This window comes from Sapajus apella, unplaced genomic scaffold (genome assembly GCF_009761245.1).
Source record: "Sapajus apella isolate SASKATOON/1434 unplaced genomic scaffold, GSC_monkey_1.0 scaffold34, whole genome shotgun sequence".
Taxonomy (NCBI): domain Eukaryota; kingdom Metazoa; phylum Chordata; class Mammalia; order Primates; family Cebidae; genus Sapajus; species Sapajus apella.
In genome coordinates, this window is record NW_022436974.1 from 8,227,297 (window position 1) to 8,244,759 (window position 17,463).

The 17,463-nt window shown below is 42.3% G+C and overlaps 1 protein-coding gene across 1 annotated transcript in view; it reads right to left on the reverse strand.

The window, feature by feature from the left end:
* Window positions 1-7,313, reverse strand: part of MED17 (mediator complex subunit 17) — a 26,953-nt gene extending 19,640 nt beyond the window's left edge. The window contains exons 1-3 of the mRNA XM_032295761.1: window positions 6,823-7,313; window positions 3,809-3,975; window positions 856-1,075 (exon numbers count right to left, since the gene is read on the reverse strand). Coding sequence (XP_032151652.1) covers window positions 856-1,075; window positions 3,809-3,975; window positions 6,823-7,072 — 637 coding nt within the window. The 5' untranslated portion in view covers window positions 7,073-7,313. The remainder of the gene's footprint in view (window positions 1-855; window positions 1,076-3,808; window positions 3,976-6,822) is intronic.
* Window positions 7,314-17,463: the final 10,150 nt, after the last annotated feature.

A 17,463-nucleotide genomic window follows, 5' to 3' on the forward strand; every position in this document is an offset into this window, starting at 1 on the left:
GGTTTTTCTTTTTTTTTTTTTTTGGAGACAAGGTCTGGGTCTATAGCCCAGGCTGGTGTGCAATGGTGCAATCTCGGCTCACTGCAGCCTCGACTAATTTTTGTTTTTTATGTAGAGACGAGGTTTTGCCATGTTGCCCAGGCTGGTATCGAATTCCTGAGTTCAAGCAATCTGCCCACCTCAGCCTCGCAAAGTGCTAAGATTACAGGTGTGCGCCACTGTGCATAGCCATGTTCAGTTTTTAAGGGTTACAGGCAAGGCCTTGATTGAGGAGTCTAGTTCTACCTCATTTCTAACTAAAAAGTCAATTATGCCTCAAGATGTGCCAGCACATAAACCCCATCTTTGAACTCTCTGTTAAGAGTATCTAAAAGGTTTAGAAATAGAAACCAGGCTATTTATTATAAGGCTCTGATAAAAATGGTTTTGGCTTATATGAACAAAAATTAAAATTTCGAAACTTCTAACACGTAGCTGAGAAATAACATATTACAGATGGACGTTTAACATTATACTTACAGAGAAAGTATAATTTTTTGTTTTTGAGATGGAGGCTCGCTCTGTCCCCCAGGCTGGAGTACAATGGTGCAATTTGGCTTACTGCAACCTCCACTTCTGGGTTCAAGCAATTCTTGTGCCTCAGCCTCCCAAGTAGTTGGGATTACAGGTCACATTACCACATCTGGCTAATTTTTTGTATTTCTGGTAGACATGCGGTTTCACCATGTTGCCCAGGCTCGTTTTGAACTCCTGGCCTCAAGTGATCCACCTGCCTCAGCCTCCCAAAGTGCTGGGATTATAGGCATGAGCCACCACACCTGGTCACAAAGCATAGTTTTTAACAATTATTTATACCTGCACTTCTGTAGCTCAGATCTCCAAGAATTTTATCTCCAACTTTTCGAAGTTTCCAGTGCTGCCGTAATCGCAAAAGCTCAGAATTGAAGTCTCTTTGTAGCTTGTTTTCTTGGTTTTCAGTAACTGATTTAGTCAGTCTTTCTGCTCCCTTCAATAGGATTTGTGCTGCTCCAGCAAGTGACTTCTTTTTGGACATCAACTGCAACGTCTGAGGATTCTATCAAAAACAATCCAAACATGCAGTTCTCCATGATTTTCAAATGACTCTAAAATTACACATTTTATCAATAATAAAATGTAGAAGTGAAAGAAAAGCAAAAAGGAGGGGAAATGACACATAAAATGGTTTTTATAAAATAATAACCTTAACCTATTTCTTTGTTCACCTCACTCAAAGCTTAACTTATGTTAAACCAAAAACACTACAATGGCCTCTAGTCAGGACTTACCATTGCATCAACTCTGTCCAAGCTGTTAAGGTCCCCTATTTACGTACTGCCATTCCTCTCCTTATATATTGCCACCCCCATTCTGTACATACACGCATACAGTTTTATATATAAATCACCTTTTTGGCACTCATTATACTTCTGATTAACATCTATAATCTCTGCTTCAATGTAACCTGCATGATGGCAGAAACCACTATATCCACAAACTCTAGAACAACATCTGGCACATTGATTTAATTTGACTTAATGAATGAATGACTCCAATGAGTCTAACTGTAAAATTATCCTGTATTTTGTAGCTACCATATTTTGTATCTTACCATAGCTATTAAAGTGCTTTTGGAATTAAGAATGAAATCACCCAGCATTAACTGGTTTTTTTTTTTGAGATGGAATCTTGTTCTGTCGCCCAGGCTAGAGTGTAGTAGAATCATCTTGGCTCACCGTATCCTTGACCTCCTGGCTCAAGCAATCCGCTGGCTTCAGCCTCCTGAAAAGCTGGGACTTCAGTTTCATACCACCAAACCTGGCTTTTTTTTTTTTTTTTTTTTTTTTGTAGAGACAGGGTCTCGCTATGTTGCCTAGGATAGTCTCAAACTCCTGGCCCCCTGCTTCAGCTCCCCAAAGAGTTGGTATTACAGGTGTAAGCCACCACGCCCTGCCATTGTTAATATTAAATGTACTTAACTGAATCCTAACTTTTTAGAAAACTGATCAGAAATCAAAATCTATGTATCATATACGCATACATAAATACCCACATCACCATAATTTGTATATTTTACCAACCAGTTTAATAAAAGAAAGTTTTCTGGCTGTATGAGTCAAAAATCACAAAGCTTCATAAAAACATCAAAATAATCTTTTGATCGTATTAGGGAACGTAAATCAAAGAGTTCCTGGAGATCTTAAGAAACTCCTGGAGACTCCTTTCTGAGAAAAGCACAGAACAGTAGAAAAGGCACTAAGACCGTAAGTCAGGTGTTGGAGTTCTAGTGTTGGCTCTAACTATTGGCTTGACAGCAATCTGAACATATTCCAAACCTCTTTAGGCCTTAATTTTCTCTCTGTAAAATGAAGAAAGCATATTTAGGGAATTCTATTAGTCCCCTAGCACAATGTTTCTAGATGCTGAAACTATTACTATGTAATTCTATTCAATTAATTTTATTTACAAATGGATTCTAACAGTCATTACTTCCTCTCCATGACAAATTTGGTCATGGTCTTGACACTTTTTTTTTCCTTAAGGACCCAAGTAGCCTCAATGTTTTCAGACTCTTTATTGACCAACTCATCTTTCTGCAGCTTCTCTTTCATCTTCAAATGTTCGAAAACTGAATATATTGTTTATGAAATATCAGCAATTTTTCCCAGCTCTCAATATTCTCCATAATTTGGCCTAATTTTTCTAATCCATCCCCTTAAAAAAAAGGAAGGAAGGATTAGATGAAAAAACAAGGACTTACAGAAAATAACTTGCTTGCTAAATTTAAGGTCACACGTTTAATGAAGGCAGAAATAGGATTTGAATCCAGGTCTATCTGATTCCAAAGCCATTATATCATTACATTTTTGTATAATATATCACAGACCAAGGACCCAGGCTGTAAGAATTTGTTAAAATTTGGTAACTTTTTTTTTTTTTTTGAGATGAAGTCTCACTCTGTTGCCCAAGCTGGAAAGCAATGGTGCCATCTCAGCTCACTGCAACCTCCACCTTCCAGGTGGAAGCAATTCTCCTGCCTCAGCCTCCCATGTAGCTGGGACTACAGGCACATGCCACATGCCCAGCTAATTTTTTTGTATCTTTTAGTAGAGATGGGGCTTCACTGTGTTGGCCAGGCTGCTCTTGATCTCCTGACCTCGTAATCCAACCGCCTCGGCCTCCCAAAGTGCTGGGATTACAGGGGTGAGCCACCATACCCAGCCAAGATTTGGCAACCTTCAAAGTATCAGATTCTTAGGCCGGGCGTGGTGGCTCAAGCCTGTAATCCCAGCACTGTGGGAGGCCGAGGCGGGTGGATCATGAGGTCAAGAGATCGAGACCATCCTGATCAACATGGTGAAACCCCGTCTCTACTAAAACTACAAAAAATTAGCTGGGCATGGTGGAGCGTGCCTGTAATCCCAGCGACTCAGGAGGCTGGGGCAGGAGAATTGCCTGAACCCGGGAGGTGGAGGTTGCGGTGAGCCGAAATCGTGCCATTGCACTCCAGCCTGGGTAACAAGAGCGAAACTCCGTCTCAAAAAAAAAAAAAAAAAAAAGTATCAGATTCTTAATGAAACTTAACTCTTCCAAGGGTCAAAGATACATAATAAAAAAAAAAATAAAGGAGATGCAGTTGTATGGCTTTGTTTTAGACCAGCTAGTCTTTAAATCTTCATCTGGACTTAATTTTGCGAGAAAGAAAAATAGAACAATAGGCACAAAGCCAAAAAAGGATCCTGGAACTTAATAAGTAAAATGTTATTATTCAATTAAAGTCCACAAATACCTGTTTTGGAGGAAGTGCATCCTGAGAGACAGGATCAAGAGTCATAAATTTTTTATCCCTAACAATACTGAGAACATCATAGAGAACACACATCTCTGTCAGGGCACTTCTCAAATTGTTCCTCACGGAGTCCCAAGGCCAAAGGGAAGGTTGAAATTTTACCAACCCTAAAGAGAGAAACAAACAAAAAAAAACCAGAAGTATTCATTACACTGAATGGAAGACAGCTCACTTAAGTTTAAAAAGTACTAAAAGGAGAAATACTGAATTTAATTTTAATTTGTTCTCTTGTTTATCCCTTCCCATCCACCCTTTCTTGAATCTGTCAACATTCACATTAGCATTCCTACAATCACAAAAAGAATATGGTATCTATTTCCACAGGTTAAATTTATCATTACAATGTGATAAACTCAAATATCTTTTTAAATTTATGTAAACCTTTTTAATAATCTTCTTACAGTTTTTAGAACTTGAATTTACAATTGTACACAATTTCCAAAATACGGAAAAATACAAAACAAAAATGACCTGTAATTCCAGCCACTATAAGCATATCTTCCTTTTAACCATTAAAAAAAAGTATTGTTATTAAATACATGAACATTCGCTATAAAGAGTTCACATGATAAAGAATTAGAGTGTAAAAAGTGAAAGTTGTCCTTCATTCCCCACCCTTTATTCTCTCCCCTCCTGAGAAGTAACCACTATTAAGAGATGGAGTGTGCCCTTTCAAAGGATTTTCTATGCACTGACATACATCTATTTCCAATTTTCTATTACTTGCTTTTCCCCCGCCCCCACTTAACATGTCCTAGAGACACTTCCATGTTAGCACTTATTAATCTACTTAATTCTTTTAATACTGTATGACATTCTGGAACATAAGATATATGATACGTTTAACCGTCTGTATTTAATGGACGTGTAGATTGCTTCCAACAATGCTAGCAGTGATAAACACCTTGAACATATACCCTAATATGTGCACCTTTTTCTGCAGGTTAAATTTTTTGCTGGGGTAATAGTGAATCAAAGGAAATATACATTTAAAAGTTTCGGCTGGGTGCATTGGCTCAGACCCATAATCTCAGCACTTTGGGAGGCCGATGCCAGGTGGATCACCTGAGATCAGGTGTTCAAGACCAGCCTGGCCAACGTGGCGAAACCCTATCTCTACTAAAAACACAAAAATTAGCCAGTCATAGTGGTACACGCCTATAGTCCCAGATACTAGGGAAGCTGAGGTGGAAGAATCGCTTGAATCCAGAAGCTGAGATCACACCACTGCATTCCAGCCTGGGCGACAGAGCGAGGCTCCTTCTCAAAAAACGAACAAACAAAAAGTTAAAATTAAATTTTCGCAGATACTAAACTGCCAAATTGTCTTTCAAAAACACCACCAGTTCACATTCCTAACCCTGAATATTAATAATCTTTTCAATTTCTGTCAATTTTGTACATGAAAAAGAGTATCTTAATAATGTTTTAATTTCCCAGTCCCTACTAATGAGATGGAGTCTACATTTTGTTTCTTGGTATCTGAAGTCTCTCCTCTATAAGCTGTTTATAACTTTGGCCTAGTTTTCCAACCTATCATCATTTTTTTTTTTTTTTCAGTATGAAGAAACTTTTTGAATATGGAAGATATCAACTAAACTTGTGTTGTATGTGTAGAACTTCTCCCAGTCTGTCATTTATCTTCTTACTTTATGACATCTTTTCCCATTATTTTTAATTTTTCTGTAATTAATATATCTATCCTTTGTAAGGTAAGGGTGTGTGTGTGTTAGGCTTTTGTTCTGTTACCCAGGCTGGAGTGCAGTGGCACAATCATACAGCTCACTGGAGCCTCAACCTCACTGGCTCAATCCATCCTCCTCCCTCAGTCTCCCTAGTGGCTAGGACCAGAGATGTGCACCACCATGCCCAGCTAAATTTTTTTTAATTTGTAGAGACAGGAGCTCCCTATGTTGCCCAGGCTGGTCTTGAACTCCTGGGCTCAAGCGATGCTTCCACCTTGGTCTCCCAGTGTTGGGACTACAGGTGTGAGCAACCGTGCCTGTCCTGTTATGTCTTAAATTAAGAGGTTATATTCCCAGAGTAATACAACTATTCTTACATCATTTCTTCTAACACTTTGTTTTTCTTTCTTCATTTGGCATCTCAATCCTCAAAAATTACTGTGGAAATAATTTTTGTGTGAGGTATAAAGCAGTATTTACCTTCTTTCGCAAATGGACTCCTAATTATCCTAACACCACTGGCCTGAGATAACATCTTTAAATTCCCATTTACACCGGGGCTGCTACATAACTAAACTAAGAATTGTCATTTTTTTTTTTCAAAAATCCTTGACAATAATGAGAACCCACTCATTGTTTCTTCACTTCCCTCCTAACCAGCCTCCTCCTCCTCTTCCAGTTTTGCTTTCCCTATAATTCATTTACCGCAAAGCATCTACAGTAACCTTTAACAAAATCATGTCTCTACCTATCTGCAAAAGCTTTCAGTTGTCCTAACACAAGTCAAATGCTTATCCTGGCCTACTGGGCTCTACGGGATCTGGCGTCGCCTACCTCTGGGACCTTGATACACATTCCAGTCAACACAGACCTCTTTTCGGTAGGTGCTACTATCATCATCCACACTGCACAAGGATGCAAAGTAACTCGCCCAAGGTCACAGAGCCGGCAAGGGGCAGAGTCCCGATCTAGGGCTCTTAGCCACTAAGTGTGTCACATTAAAGGGGCTCTACAGAGAAGTATTCATTTAAGCATTTCACCGTGTGACAGTGTCTCAAACGCTCCCACTCAAGGAGACTCGCAGGAGTATGGCGTCAAGTTGTGTCCTAATTTGTCTGGCAGTAACAAAAACATGACCCTTCCGCTTGAGGGACACTGGAAGTTCTCGCATGCACAGCATCTCCCCTTCGCGGGACAGGCCAAGGGCCGCCACCCTGGCGGGCGCTGGGACCCAGCCCGGCGGACTCGGGCAATAGATGCAGGCCTTACCTTCCTCGTCGTCCTGGTCTGCGCTCGATCCGGCGCCCGCCCAGTCCTGTGCGTCGCCCTCCGCCCCCGCTGCCTCCTCCTCCTCGGAGCCCGAACCCTGGCTGAAGTCTATCCGCTGGGCCAGACGCGCCAGATTCTGCGACATGGACAGCGGCTGCAGGTACGTCTCGGTGCCATCCAGTCCCACCTCCTGGACCTGCTTCTCGCAGGCCGATTCGATGCTAATCCGCACTGCGCGCACCCCGGACATGCAGGCGACGTCGGCCAGCGGTGGGAGGACCCCCGCGCGAGGCAAAAAAAAGAGGTACGAAGAGGCCTTCCTGTAGAGACCTGGGAACCCAAACCCCCGAGCCGCGGTGACTCAGAAGACCCTCGGGAAACCGAACGCAACGCTCAGCCTGGAAACAAAAGGGCTGGTCCAGCGACTTTCCCAGAACGCACTGCGGGCTGGGCAGGCGCAGAGCTCCGGACCTCCCGAGAGCGCTTCCGGTGAATCCTGCGGCAGGAAGGGGTAAACTTCCGGGCCTACAAGAGGCGTGGCCCGCCGCGGGAGTAAAGGAGGAGTTCCCGAGCCGAGAGTTGGGGGTGTTTATTCCCTGCCTTTTTTTTTCTTTTTTCTTTTTTTTTTTTTTTTTTTTAAAAAAAAAAAAAGATGGGGTTTCACCCTGATGGTCAGGCTGGTCTTGAACTCCTGACCTCAGGTGATCTACCCACCTCAGCCTCCCAAAGTGCTAGGATTATAAGAGTGAGCCACCGCGCCTGGGCTAGTCCCTGCCTTTTTAAGCCTGCCTTTGTTTAAAAATGGGAGGAGGCCGCGCGCGGCGGCTCACCCCTGTAATCCCAGCACTTTGGGAGGCCGAGGAGGGCGGGTCACGAGTCAAGCGATCTCTTGTGAAACACTGCCTCTACTAAACGTACAAAAATTAGGTGGGTGTGGTGGCACGGGCCTGTAGTCCCTGCTACTCAGGAGGCTGACGCAGGAGGATCGCTTGAACGGGTGGAGGTTGCAGTGACCCAAGTTCGCGCCACTGCACTCCAGCATGGATGACAGAGCGAGACTCCGTTTAAAAAAAAATGGAGGAGGAAATAAAACTGCAGAGGAGAGAGGAGTCAAGGAAAAGGAAATTAATGGATCCTTGAACCTTAGCATGAAAGTCCTGCAGAGAGAACGGAGATCTGGGGGCTTACACCTTAGTGTTGAAACAACAGCCCGGCGTGGTGGCGCGCGCCTATGGTCCCAGCTACACGGAAGGCTGAGGTGGGAGGATCGCTTGAACCCAGGAGATGGAAGCTGCAGTGAGCCGAGACCTCACCACTGCACTCCAGAGTAGGCAACAGAGGGAGACCTTGCCTCAAAACAAAAGTTTTTTTAAATTAATAATTTTTTTAAAGAAACATTGTCTGAAGAGTTATAAATGAAGGGTGTGGCTTGGGGGAAACAATTGTGCTTATCACCACTTAAAATTATGCTACGTAATTATTTGGTTTCCTGTTAGTTATAACTCTATGACAGCCAATACCTGCAGCAGACATAATAGACTCTGGCATGTAATAAGTGCTTAATATTTATTTTATGCCTGAGTAACAATAAATAATGTTGATCTCATTTTTTTTACTGGTGATAGGGTCTCGCTGTGTTGCCCAGGCTGAGTGCAGTGGTTATCCACAAGTGCTATCAGCACACTACACCCTTGCACTCCTGGGCTAAAATGATGCTCCTGCCTTAGCCTCCTAAGTAGCTGGGACTATAAGGGTGTGTCCCCATGCCTGTCCTATAAATAATTAAAAGATTAAGAAGAAGTGGTATGACTTCAGCCTTTGGGTCTCTAAGAACGTATTTCATTATTAATAATTCCACAGACAAAGATGGATTCTCTTATATTACAAAACTCTATGTTTAAGGATTTATATATAAATTCTTATATTACAAAACTCTGTGTTTAAGGATTTATGATGAGTCTTTGCCAAGTTTTATTCTCACCAAGATATATTTAGGTTTTGAACTACTTTCCTGAGATATTTAGGAAAATACAGTTGCCCTGGTGTCAGTCCCTACTGAAGAAGAAAGTGGATGGCTGTGTGTGGAGGGCGGTGAATTTTCATGAGAGGAACCTATTTCTGGCAAGCTACAGTCTGTCACACAATCATGTTCAAGAACCACTGTACTTGCTTTTCATGTGTAAATTTGTAAAGAAAAAAAGTTTAACTTTATTTTAAAATTTGACTAATTGCCAGGCGCAGTGGCCGTATAAGAGCAGTGCAGACAAAAACAAGGCAAAACAACAAATGATTATGATTCCTAGAATAAGCAACAGCTTTTGCCACCAAGTCCACAAGATCCAAACTAGCTGCTTAGCCAATCATTTAAAGAGGTGTTGGATCCAAAAGGTTTCATATTATCCATTAATATAGTGATGTTATCTGATTTATGTCTGGGTTACAGACATAAAATACAGTTTTTATGATGGTGAGGGTTCCTCCCTGGGCTTTGGCGAGTATATCAAAAGCCATGTGGTTTTGCAATATAGTCTTTTCCTTAAGAGTAATTTTATTGTTTAATAATGAAATACCCATGTAGCTATCTTTTGGGTATAATTGATTAAGACCTCTACATGCCAAATAACATCCTCAGCACCCAGTTGTGGTATGAAGATGGAAGCTAAATGATTATACCAATGGAACACAGAATGAACCCAATGAGTTCATAAATAAGGAAAATTTGCAGGCTTTGGCAAAGTATGAACTACTTGACTCTATGCTTAAGCATAACCCGAAGAACATCATCCTAACTATCCTGGAAGTAACCATGGCCACAGTTAGTGCCACATAGCCAAAATGTTCCATTTGGAGCTAATCAATAATACATTCAATGGCATGCCAATCAGTACTTTGTGATATAATGGTGTGGATATATAGTTCTTTGGGTGTCCATCCCATATCTCCAGTGATTTGGGACCAGATATCTTTGGTATGATTTCTCTGTTTCCAATATAAAAGGGCCAGCTGGCCGGGCACAGTGGCTCACGCCTGTAATCCTAGCACTTTGGGAGAATGAGGTGGGCAGATCATTTGAGGTCAGGAGTTCAAGACTAGCCTGGCCAACATGGCGAAACCTCGTCTCTACTAAAAACACAAAACTGCTTGGGTGTGGTGGCATATGCCTGTAATCCCAGCTACTCAGAAGGCTGAGGCAGGAGAATTGCTTGAACCCAGGAGGCAGGGATTTCAGTGAGCCAAGATCATGCCATTGCACTCCAGCCTGGGCAACAAAGCGAGACTCTCTTTCAAAAAAAAAAAAGGTGGGTGGGGACAAGGTGACTGAGCTGAGAAGAATTAAGTCAGATAAAACCATCCCAAATTTATGTTATACCATTCTGAAATCAAGGTGACTTCTTTCATAATTGGGGCAATGTCATTGTTTGATTACTTAGTTGGGGCAGTGCCAGGATTAAAGTCAACAAACTAGTTTTTTTTTTACTAAGAAGCTGCTTCCATGCCCTTTACTCCGTAAAGTTTTTTTTTTTTTTAGATGGAGCCTTGCTGTGTCATCCAGGCTGCAGTGCAGTGGTGCAATCTTGGCTCACTGCACCTCTGCGTCCAGGGTTCAAGTTATTCTTCTGCCTCAGCCTCCTGAGTAGCTAGGACTACAGGCGCACACCACTATGCCCAACTAATTTTTGTATTTTTAGTCAAGTCAGGGTCTCACCATATTGGCCAGACTGGTCTCAAGCTCCTGAGCTCAGTTGATCTGCCCGCCTTGGCCTCCAAAAGTACTGGGATTACAGGCATGAGCTACTCGTGTCTGGCCTGTAAAGTATTATTAATAAGCTAGTGATGTGTTTTATCCTTCATCATACTAGTGTCAAGCACCATGACTGTTTTTGAGAAACACAAATATATTTCTGATACTCTATGCAATATGTTCTCTCCTTGGAGAGATAGATGATACCCACCAGGAAAGCCAGAACTACTGGGAAGGGGCATAAGACCACATATTCAACAAGTATTTTTTTAAAAAAATAATCTATTGGCATAGTCCTAAGCCCATTGCAAAAAGAGCTTTGCTTTATGGGCAACAGTTAATGATAGTAGTGCCAAGACATGAAAACTAAAATTTAGTGGGAGCTTGTAAAGGAAAGTCTTCCCCATCTATTAAAATTGCTAATATTAAGCATTTGTTTAGATACAGACCTGTTTTGGAGTCTTGGGTTTTAGCCGCCTACATCAGATGTCATTTTACGCTAAACCTCTCATTGACTTATTTGGAAACAGAGATCACCTTCTGGGGAAACAGTCCCTTAGGAGATGGAGCTCTCTTCAGATGAGAAACATGGATCCAGGAGTCAATTCCAATTTTTTTTTTTTTTTTTTTTTTTGAGATGGAGTCTTGCTCTGTCAACCAGGCTCGAGTGTAGCGGCACAATCTCAGCTCACTGCAACCTCCGCCTCCCTGGTTCAAGCGATTCTCCTGCCTCAGCCTCTCTAGTAGCTAGGAATACAGGCATGTGCTCACCATCACACCCCACTAATTTTTGTAGTTTTAGTAGAGGTGGGATCGTGCCATGTTGCCCATGGTCTCAAACTCCTGAGCTCAGGCAATCCACCCACCTCAACCTCCCAGAGTGCTGGGATCATAGATGTGAGCCACTGGCCAAGAGTCTATTCCTTCTAATATAATAGCAAAAGGGTTACTAAGAAGCACTTGGTAAGAGCCCTTCCACTTGGTTGGAGAGAGTCCTTTAGAGATGTTGTTTCCAGTAGATACAATCTCCTGGTTGAAAATTGTGGGTCTTGAATTATTCATATCCCAGGTGCCCACTAGGAAAGAATCTTTCACTAGGTAATCATTTTTATTAATTGTCTCATAAGGTTAGAACAATAAAGGAGTATGTGTCCCCTTACAATTAAGGAGTTACCATTTCCTGGGGCAGATTCATAGGTATGTGAGTTATTATTTCAAATGAGTACAACTGATGTTCTCCAAAGGGCTTGATGTTAGGTTAAGCAAAGCGATTAAGAGAGCCTTTGGCCGTGGGATCTTAAAAACTTGTGTTAGTTTTTGTCAATTGAGTATTTTCTTTTTGTAAAGACGGGGTCTCACTATGTTGCCCAGGCTGGTCTGAAGATCCTGGGCTCAAGCTGTCTTCCTACCTTGGCCTCCCAAAGTGCTGGGATTACAGATGTAAGCCACTGCACGCAGCCCAACTGAGTCTTAATTATTTCATGTGTATGCCCCACCAATCCAGATAATTGGGAATGATATACACAATTAAAGTGTTGGAGGATGGGCTGAATTTTACATACTGATTGAATTCTCCAATAAACTGAGTACTTCAGTCTCCGTAGAGTTCTGGAGGAACTCCCCATGTTGGAATAATCTTTTCTGAAAGAATTTTACTTACTGCTAAGGCAGTCACTCTTTAGCATGGAAATGCTTCTACTCAATAAGAAAATTCAAATCATCACCAAAACATTCTTGTATCCTTTTGATGGTGTCAGCTGAGCAAAATCTAATTGCTATATTTCCAAGGGGTCTTCAGGTAAAGGAAAATACCCTTGGGAACTGTGTAAAAGGTTTCCCTGGAGTACATTTTGGACAGATAGGGCAGAAATTATATACCTTATGAGTTATAGTCAGAAAAGAGTTCCAAAAATATTGTTTTCCCCAAGCAACCATTTTATCGGGGCTCCAATGAATTAGATCACACATGTAGGTTAAAAATGACTACTGTGAGGCCAGGTATGGTGGCTCCTGCCTGTAATTCCAACACTTTGGGAGGCTAAAGTGGATGGATCACTTGAGGCCAGGAGTTCAAGACCAGCCTGGGCAACATGGAGAAACCCCATCTTTACAAAAAATACAAAAATTAGCTGGGCATGGTGGCATGCACCTGTGGTCCCTGCTACACAGGAGGCTGAGGTGGGATGATGGCTTGAGCCCAGGAGGCAGAGTTTGCAGTGAGCTGAGAAGGTACCACTTCACTCCAACCTGGGTGGCAGTGTGAGACTTTCCCAAAAAAAAAAAAAAAAAAAGATTACTGTAATTCAACAGATAGTATAGGCATGTTGTTTGGCCTATGGCATACCTCATCTTTGATAAAGTATTTTCCCACTTTGTTTTCCAGTTTTCCTATTTGAATTTTGCATCTCTGGATTGAGTTAATTTTATTTCAAGTTTAGATGCTCCTTGAAAAGTCAATATAGCTTGCTTTTCCTGTTTGGATGCATTTAGAGCAGTTCTTTTTGTTACCTTATCAGCTAGCTGACTTCCTTTGCTTTCTGGAGTATATGTTTTAGAATGACTTGTGATTTTAATAACAGCCAGTGACTTTTGGTAATAATATGGCTGTTAGCAATTGTGAAATAAGGTGTCTATTTTTTATGAATTGACCAAAAGTAGTTTAAAAATCTTCTTTGTTTCCATTAACATTCCAAAATCATGAGCTACTCCAAAAGCAAATCTGCGGTCTGCATGAATATTGTAGTTATTCCATTCACCAATTGACAGATCCTGATTAATGCTATCAGTTTTGCTTGACGAACTGAGGTGGCTTCTGGAAGGTAAGCATTTTTTTTTTTTTTTTTTTTTTGAGACGGAGTTTCACTCTTTTTACCCAGGCTGGAGTGCAATGGCGCGATCTCGGCTCACCGCAACCTCCGCCTCCTGGGTTCAGGCAATTCTCCTGCCTCAGCCTCCTGAGTAGCTGGGATTACAGGCACGTGCCACCATGCCCAGCTAATTTTTTTGTAGTTTTAGTAGAGACGGGGTTTCACCATGTTGACCAGGACGGTCTCGATCTCTTGACCTCGGGATCCACCCGCCTCGGCCTCCCAAAGTGCTGGGATTACAGGCTTGAGCCACTGCGCCCGGCCCAAGGTAAGCATTTTTAATTTCTTCATTTAAAGATACTGTAGAGTAACCTGGCTGGGTGCGGTGGCTTACACCTGTAATCCCAGCACTTTGGAAGGCTCAGGTGGGTGGATCACCCGAGCTCAGGAGTTGGAGATCAGGCTTGGTAACATGGCGAGACCCCATCTCTACTAAAAATGAAAAAATTAGCCATGTGTGGTGGCAGGCACCTGCCTGTAATCCCAGCTACTTGGGAGGCTGAGGCAGAAGAATTGCTAGAACCTGGGAGGCAGAGGTTGCAGTGAACCAAGATCACCCCACTGTACTACTCCAGCCTGGGTGACAGAGCAAGCCTCTGTCTCAAAAAAAAAAAAAAAAAAAAGGCCAACCGTGGTGGCTTACACTTGTAATCTCAACTTTAGTAGGCTGAGGTGGGTGGATCACCTGAGGTCAAGAGTTCAAGACCAGCCTGGTCAACATGGTGAAACCCCAACTCTACTAAAAATACAAAAATTAGCTGGGCGTGGTGGGGCATGCCTATAATCTCAACTACTTGGGAGGTTGAGGCAGGAGAATTGCTTGAACCCGGGAGGCAGAGGTTGCAGTGAGCTGAGATGGTGCCACTGCACTCTAGTCTGGATGACAGAGCAAGACTCTCTTGCAAAGAAAACAACAACAACAACAAAGATACTATAGTGTAATTATTCTTTAGGTATGATCCACCGGTAAGCCAAACAACATTAGCTTTAATAAGGGGAATCTATCTGTAAGCCAAACAACATCAGCATTATTAAGAATGTCTTATTAGGTCTGTTCTAGGGGAATCTCTTGCAGGTTTGTTCTAGGAGAGAGAAACTGGTCAGTTAAGATTATGCAATTGTGACCAGGTGCAGTGGCTTACGCCTATAATCCAACACTTTGGAAGGCCAAGGTGGGAAGATAACTTGTGGCCAGGAGTTCGAGACTAGTCTGTGCAACATAGTGAGACCTCGCCTCTGCAAAAAAATATATCAAAATATTAGGGGGAAGGATTGCTTGAGGCCAGTAGGTTGAGCATACAGTGAGCTGTGATCGGGCCATTGTACTCCAGCCTGGGTGACAGAGCAAGATCTGCCTCAGAAAAAAATAAAAAATAAATAAAAATAAAGATTATGCAGTTGTGCAACATCTCATCTCGAGTCAGAAGAATGGCAGAGTTTAGATTATTGCAGCTAGAGATTGTAATATGAGGTACAGAAAAAAGAACTTCGTAAGTAGTCTGATGACAGAATAGTGTTGAATGTGGTGCCAATTTTGAAGTGCTTCCACAGAATGCAGAACTAAGTAATGGGAAATCCCATCATTATTTTTTTGGTGGCTCTTACTAACAAAGCAGTGACAGTTATTGACCTCATGCTAGGGGTCAATGCTTTGGCTACAGGGTCTAGTTGCTGACTATAGTAGCCTATAGGTCTGTTTTGGTCTCCCTGTTTTTATGTCAGAATGTCTAAGGCATTTCCCTGATTTTCAAAAACCAAAGATGAAAATGGAATATTTATAATTTGGGGGTCCCACCCTGGGGCGTCTCTAAGGCCTTGTTTATTATTACTATTATTATTATTTTTTTAAGACAGGGTTTCACCATATTTCTCAGGCTAGTTTTGAACTCCTGAGCTCAGGCAATTCACCTGCCTCGGCCTCCCGAAATGCTAAGATTACAGGTGTGAGCCACCACGCCCAGCTATAAGGCCCTTTTTAATCCCTTTCAATGTTAACTGATGTTCTTTAGTCCATTCCAGGGTATCTGGCTTGTTTTGTTTTAAAAGAACACATATACTAGGTGTGGTGGTTTATGTCTATAATCCCAGAACTTTGGGAGGCCTAGATAGGAGGATCCCTTAAGGCTAGGAGTTTGAGACCAGCCTGGGCAACATAGGGAGACTCCATCTTGACACAAAGTTTTTTTAAAAAATTAGCTGGGCAGCTGGGTGCAGTGGTTCATGGATATATCCCAGCACTTTGGGAGGCCAAGGCAGGTGGGTCCCTTGAGCCCAAGAATTCCTGACCAGCCTGGGCAACATGGTGAATCCCATCTCTACAAAAAAATAACAAAAATTAGCTGGGTGTGGTGATACGTGCCTGTAGTCCTGGCTACTTGTGAGGCTAGGCTGAAGGATCACTAGCCCCAGAGTTTGAGGCTGCAGTGAGCTGAGCTGTAACTGCACCACTCTACTCATCTGGACAACAGAGCATGACCCTGTCTCTTAAAAAAAAAAAAAGAAGTTAAAATTAGGAACCCATTGGATAGATGTGTGTTTGTTTTTAGAGATAGAGTTTTGCTCTGTTGCCCAGACTGAGGTACAGTGGTGCGCTCAGAGCTCACTACAGCCTGGAACTCCTGGACTCAAGGGATCCTCTCACCTCAGCCTCCCGAATAGCTGAGACTAACATGTGAATGCCACTATGACCAGCTAATTAAAAACAATTTTTTTGTAGAGAGAAAATTTTACCATAGTGCCGAGGCTGATCCTGAATTCCTGGTCTCTGGTGACCCTCCTGCCTCAGTCTCCCAAAGTACTGGGATTACAGGTGTGAATGACCATGCATGATATATTTTCTTTTTTAATAAAAAACAAATTTATTTATCACAGTTCTAGAGGCTGAGAAGTTCAAGATGCCAATAGATTTGGTATCTGGTGAAGACCCATTTCCTGATTTATACGCAACACCTTCTTGCCGAGTTCTCACTTGGAAAAGATAAATATGCTCCCTCAGGTCTCTTTTGTAAGGGTACCAATCCCCTTCATGAGGGCTCTGCCTTCATGGCCTAATCGCTTCCCAAAAGGCCCCACTGCCTAATACCATCACCTTAGGGGTTGGATTTTGACATATAAATTTTGTCATCGGATAGGTTTCTTAAAAGGTCTGATACAAGCAGAAAACAGGATTCACGAACTCAAAGACTAATCAATGGGAAAGTCCAAACCAAAGCACGAAAAGAACAAAACAGAGTGTAAGATAATTTGGGAATTAATGTTCCAAGTCATTACAAGCATTAAAGTGTTAATAAAGGAATACTACGAATCACACCCCTTCCCCATTCCCCCCACCCCACTTCCTCTGGCCAGTTTTAGCTCCCCCTGTCATGCAGTTCTGAACTACTAGGACCACCCTCCATATATGGCAGTAACAGAGAGAGAAAAATAGGATCATAAGAGGCCCATTTCCTGATTCCTGTGGACCAAGAGATGATTTTTTCTCTGGGAGTTTTAGGCAACAGCTTACCTGGTGCCACTGAGGCAGCAGAACAGCTTTACCTGCAGTGGGGCTAATCATTGAGCAGGACCAGGAGAGAACAGAAAAAATAAAGAAAAAAAAAAAGGGAGACTTTTCTCTATGTGGTTACAGGGGTTCCTTTTCCTGGTTCTCTGGTGAGAAAGAGGGACTGTCTCTTGGGAGTGTTTGTTCTCCATGCTGGTTGCATAGTTCTTCCAATGCAAGCTGCCTTGGGTCAATTCCAAAAGATAAAAGAGGAGAGGAAAAACTGGAAACTCATTATCATATCATTCATTCGTCACGTTTTTTTGTTTGTTTGTTTTTGAGATGGAGTCTTGCTCTGTTGCCCAGGCTAGAGTGCAGTGGTGGGATCTCAGCTCACTGCAACCTCCGCCACCCGGGTTCAAGCAATTCTCCTGCCTCAGCCTCCTTAGTAACTGGGATTACATGCACATGCCACAATGCCTGGCTAATTTTTTTGTATTTTTAGTAGAGATGGGGTTTCACCATGTTGGTCAGGCTGGTCTTGAACTTCT